The sequence below is a fragment of the Nestor notabilis genome, unplaced genomic scaffold, assembly GCF_000696875.1.
Source record: "Nestor notabilis isolate BGI_N333 unplaced genomic scaffold, ASM69687v1 scaffold30909, whole genome shotgun sequence".
Taxonomy (NCBI): domain Eukaryota; kingdom Metazoa; phylum Chordata; class Aves; order Psittaciformes; family Psittacidae; genus Nestor; species Nestor notabilis.
Window position 1 is genome coordinate 22,189 of NW_009943720.1, and position 5,782 is coordinate 27,970.

The following is a 5,782-nucleotide window of genomic DNA, read 5'->3' on the forward strand; positions in this document are numbered from 1 at the left end:
CTTGCACCATCACCTTGGGTTTAGTGAGAATGGTGCTGCTGGGGCCTGTGCTGTGCCTGGATGTTCAGAGCTGCTGTATCAAACATCTCATGCCTGAAGTCAGGACAGATCTGTATCTATAGGTTGACTTTGTCCTTCCTAGTGGCTCCACTCCCTCAAGTGGTTCTTAACTCTGGTTGTTCAGGACTGTCACTAACATAGTAAGCCCCAGAGCTAGGATCTCTGTGTGCCTTAAAGCCCAGGATCCAATCTTTGTAAACACTGTAAAAGGTACATACTATGTATTCATGTCCTCAGTAACTGCTGGGACCTAGACATTAATTAGTGCAGTCTCAGAAAGAATGCCTGAACCTACCTTCTCTGGAGTCTAGCTCAGCTGAGGGTGAAGTGGTGCTCATTAACTGACATTTCTGGCCACGGGGCCCACATACCCTTTTTTCCTAAGCTGCTACCAGCACTGGGGCTACTGACACAGGTTACTTCTGTTTCTGGCTGCACTGAGCTTCATCTCTTTGCTTCTTGTAACTCAGTCTCAGCCCTTAAGTGAGTCTGAAGTAATGTGTAAGAACAAGCCCTTCCCAAACTTGTCACCTTACTATTCCTCTTTGCCTCCTAGTCCACTTACAGGGAATGGAAAGCAGAGATTTCCTTCTGATGTGTCAATGTCAAACCAAACTCTGTTGCAAGTTTTCATACATATGATAACAGCTGCCCAGATCTTTGCTTCCTTGGTATGTCATTGCTCTGGCATTTGGGAAAAATCATCTTGCTTATTAATGTTGCTTGTTGGCTCAAGAGTGGATGATGGAGTGTAAATGCCATGCCAGAGAACCTCATATTTCTCCATGGATATTTTCATTGTATCATTGTCATCTTGTCCATGTCATGATGTACTCGTGGGAGAGAGCCCAGTAGGAGAAGCTGTGTTACTCTTGGGCTGAAGCTAACTTGGTTTGAGCCTTCCTTTCAGAACCCACTTATCCCAGCTGTGTTCTCACAGCTGTGTTTTCTAGGTGCTTAGGTGAGTCTTGCTCTCACTGAACAATCCCAGTGACAGACGGCCTATCTGGGCACACTGCAGACAGCATGCTCTATGGACTCTGCTGATAGCCTTGAGATGTTACACTGAATAGCTGGGAGGAAAACTGCTGCTGTGGTGAGAGGAGAGAAAATGCTGGGAGGAGCTGGGCAGTTCTGGTTTCTGTAGACATTGGCTGAGGACAGGAGTTAGGGGACAGTGCAGATTCTGCCAGGATGTGCTGTTGCTGGTCTGGGAATGGCATCTTCTATGGAAGGCTTGGAGTCTTTCTCCAAAGGCAGATGTTGACCCACCTTGTCTTTCTGACTTTGCAAAGTGCTTCCTCTGACATTGCTCAAATGTCTACACAAAAGCCAGAGGCAAAACGGTTGAGAAAAGAAAGGTATTTTAATGGGTGGACCATGTAGCTGAGCAATTACAGGATCCGTTCCTTCCTTGCTGTCTCATTCTCTCTGTTTCTGTGACCTTTTCTGTAGTATCTGCTACCAACTGGCACCAAGCACCAAGGCTACTTTCAGACTCACCTCTTTCCTGTACCAGGAGCATCAAGGGAGCTTTTCTCAAGATTCCTAAAGGGATCACTATCTCAACTATTTTCCCCTGCAGGGAGCACATTCTACAGTGAGCTGGGAGCTAGGGGTGGATCATGCCAGGTTGGGACAGACTGGAGCACTGTAAGCACCATGCAGTGGCAGTCTGGCAATGTCAAGGCTGTTCTGCCTTGGATTAGTGTACTGAGAGAGATCAGAATCCTGACGAAGATTTCTCCCTAAGAAATACTGAGGCCTCTATAGACCTGTTTGTTAAAAACAGCGAGCCAGCACGCTTCCTTGCTTACTTGTCACAGGCAAAGGAGAGCTGTTTGTGTCTTCTAGTACCTCCAGGGATTCAGCTCGTGTGAGCACTCTGGGGGCATCTGTCTGCAGATGACAGGCACTGACCGTAACACGTGTTTCACATTTACATGCACAGAGATGTCAGGGACAAGAAAGTTAGAAACTGGGATCTGAGAGATCCTAGTGTACATTTGAAATACATTATGCTGCACAGTGTGTGCATGAGCTGTCTCGAAAGGGGGGACAGCTCTGTGTCTGGCACAGCACTTGTGCTGGCCACCCAGTAACATGCAAACATCTCATCACCTTAACTTCAGCATGTGAGGTGAGATCCAAAGATGCCTAGAAAATACACTCAGCTGCCAGAGCACTGTTAAGATCTAGATTATGAAGGAGGCTGGAGAAAGAATGTGACATGAGCTTGGACTAGATGACCTTTGAAGGTCCTTTCCAACCCAAACTGTTCTGTGATTCTATGCTGTCTCCACTTTACATATTTGAAACAAGTGATTTTGCTGCAGGGTTTTTTGGGGTTTGGTGTTTTGGTTTTGGGTGGTTTTTGTTGTTTTGGTTCATTTTGTTTTTTCCAGAGATGATGAGCTTACCTGGGGAAGGCCTTGGGGATGTAGTTAATATGTGGCAGGGTGGGGGGATACTGCTGTGGGTATGGCAAGAGGTGATACATGCATGTTTTGCATGCACGGAAGCTGTGCCCTGGAATCACTGTGGCCGTGCAGCATGCTCTTTTGTTCCTTGGGCAAAGAGCACATCCTAAACTTCCCTTGTGGCTTGAGAGGAATCCAGCTGAAGTCAGTGGGTTAGGATATATGTGGATCACATAAGAGATGTGACATTTAATGAGCTGTTCATAGAATGTGCTGTTCATGAACCCACACAAACATTCCTCCTAATCATTTTTTCTTTTGTTCTTGCATCTGGAATTTTACAGACTGCAACTCCAGGAGAGGATTCGGGTCCTCCACCATGATGTTTCACACAGTAACTCTTTTCACTGTTATAATCCCTTTTGTCTTTCTCCCTTTTTACTTTGATGGGGGAGGTAGGCATGAGAGACAGCCAAGGGACCCCTTTGGAATGAGGCGTCAGGGGGGTGTTGGAGTTAATGGAGAAAAAGATTATTAAGAAGTGAGCCAGTGAAGCTTCTCCCTTCAGAGATTTCCAGGCCAAATGTTCAGCTGAGAGAATTCTCTGCCTACATCAGAAGGTTCTTGGTTTTAGGTGTCCAAAGGTTGTGTCCAGGTGCTCTCTACTGTTACTGGGGAGAGGCAAATATATACAAAGTGTAATTCATTCCATGCTGCCATGGATGCTTTAGATAAACATGTACGTGCTTGGCTCTCTATTGGTGTTAGAGGGAGCCCACATATTTAGCTTAGATTAAACACCCAGCTAAGAGGCTGGCCTGAGGACAGGTCCAGACTCACTTATTACATGATGTCTGATTCAGGGCTGATATGTGTCAGTCCAGAGAGTAGCATGAGCACAGTGAGCTGAGCCTTGTCTGCTCGAGGAAGAGCAAGCCATTGGGTGGTTGATACTGCTGAAAGGGCCTGGCTCTTTTGTTTGTTAGAGGTCCTTATGCAGCTCTGGTGAGAGGAAAGCATCCTGACAACTGGTCTAAGCTGCCACTGAGGTCTTTGTGGGCTCTCTCAAGTCCCACTTGTTGCTTAAGACCCAGATGGGCACAAAGCTCCCCAGCATCAAGGTCCTGTGATTTGTAACATGTTCTGCTAAGTGGGGCTGTGATATGAAAACAGGATAACTTTGCCTGTGCTTAGCTTTGTATCACTCTTGCATTCAAGGTGGGAGGGTGAGCAGGCCAGACTATCCCTAATAGAAATAGGATAACATTTTGATAGAGAAAAGCAGAGCTAAACACACATGGACATGTGTCTGGAGACAGTTTCCTGGGTAGGGTTTTGGCAGTGAGCTCACAGGGGAGATTGCTGTGGTTGAGAGCTGGTAGTGATTATTTTCTTCTCTAGGTTCTGCCAAGCAGCTGCTACTCTGGGGCCCTGTAGACTTCATAGTCAGTAACCCCCCGTATGTTTTCCATGAAGACATGGCTTCCTTGGACGCGGAAATCCTCCGGTAATCAGACAAAGAGATTCTTCTTCTCCTGTTCCGTGAAGCAAGGTTTTCTGTCTGCTTTCTTACATTACAAACAATTGCACACGAAACATGCAAATGTAGTATACATGTACATAGTGTAGGTGTTTTTCTGTAGTATATAATAATGCAGTGTTACTTTGATAATGCTTACAGGTCAGAAACAACACCAAAGCATTTTAAATACTTAGAAAAATGGAAAAAGCACACACTTGGGAATTAGCAGGCTCCAAATCCCAAACTGGTTCAGGACATTTTTCCTGCTAGGCTTTTTTTTTTTTTTTTTTAATAATTGGTGTGAGTTTATGAAAGAAAGTACAAGTAGTCAGAGCAGCATTTTGTGATGGAAAAAAGCTTGGCTGGAAATGCTGTGACCCATTCTCATCCCAGTGATTGCCTTAGACAAACAAACCCACACAAACGTGCATAAGCTCTTTTGGGGTGTGGAACAGCTTTGTGTGTGCTGCTTCGTCCTTAGAATTGATTGTCATGCATGTCAGGACAAAGGCCCACACCCACCTCTGTACAAGATATGCACCGGAGTAGATTCTGAAAGCTGAGCTTTCTGCATCCTAATTTGCTCTGCTGGATTAGAAGGCAGCCCAGCCTGGTTGTTGGCATGGTTGAAATAAAGCAAGTGATCCCTTGCTGTACAACCCACTAGTCCAGCTTGCGCAGAGGGAACAGATCCACAGGTTGGAATTGTGTGACCCTGGCTGCAGTTGGCTTGTAATTTTCAGGAAGATGTAATTTTCAGGGGATGTTTTCTGCTTGTGCTCGACATGGAGTTTCTCAGCCTAGTGGCAGCTGCCACATAAAAGCAGTGAGTGCTGTCACCTGCTATAGGAGTGCTGGAGTTCAGGTGTGTTTGGTGCAGCTTTATCCATGGAAGGTGGGGCAGTGCGTCCTCAGGGGTGTGCCTCATGCCACATGAATTGCTCTTAATGTCTTCTTATTTCCACACCCAGCTATGAGGATCTTGATGCACTGGATGGGGGAGATGATGGAATGAGAGTCATCAAAACAATTTTGGCTTTGACTCCTCCTCTTCTGAAGGATTCTGGGTAAGCACTGTTCTCTGAATTTCATGTCTTTTGTCCATTCACTTCTACAACTTCTGTGTTCTTTTCAAACAGGAAGGTACGGGGAAAAGAGTTGCAGAAATGTCCCTCCTGCCCCATTTAATAATGTCAGTTTTAAAAATGTCATCTATATAAGCAAAATTAGTTTGAATTTGGTTAATAAAGAGAGCCTTCCTTGACCAGTGGTGGCGTTTCATAATCATTAGTGAAGCAGGAATCTTTAAAGGTCAAAACAGCAACAAAAGAACATGAAAGAGAGCAGCAGAGAAAGAGGGTGTGCAAAACAACGAAAGCTTTCAAAGCAGAATAACTGATTGGAAGAGAAGCAGTATAGAACTCTGTGAGAATGGATGTAGATCTGTACTTCCCTCCCACCCCTTAATTAGGGGAAACTTGTTTATTGTGCCAGGATACAATGCTGAATATCCAGGAGAAAGAAGATCAGCCAGGGATAGTTTCTTAAATGTTAGATTTCTCCATGGCTAACACTCAAGACTGATTGTTCCTGTTCTCTGTCATGTGGGATCCATTTTGTGCTTAAAGATCAACATGCTGATACTGAAAAGTCTGTTGTGCCAGGGCATTCACATATCAATTCCTGACATGTTACCAGCATAAGAGAGGTCACTGAAAATCTGCTCTTTTGAGAAGAGGAACAGGAATATTGAGAGGCATACTGCATGCAAGAGAATTAA

General features: G+C 45.1%; 1 protein-coding gene across 1 annotated transcript in view; it reads left to right on the plus strand.

Moving 5' to 3' along the window:
• The window catches only part of HEMK1 (HemK methyltransferase family member 1), a 27,285-nt gene that overhangs the window by 19,944 nt on the left and 1,559 nt on the right, over positions 1-5,782 (plus strand). Inside the window, exons 6-8 of the mRNA XM_010022067.1 lie at positions 2,825-2,874; positions 3,882-3,987; positions 4,974-5,069. Of these exons, the coding sequence (XP_010020369.1) occupies positions 2,825-2,874; positions 3,882-3,987; positions 4,974-5,069 (252 nt within the window). The remainder of the gene's footprint in view (positions 1-2,824; positions 2,875-3,881; positions 3,988-4,973; positions 5,070-5,782) is intronic.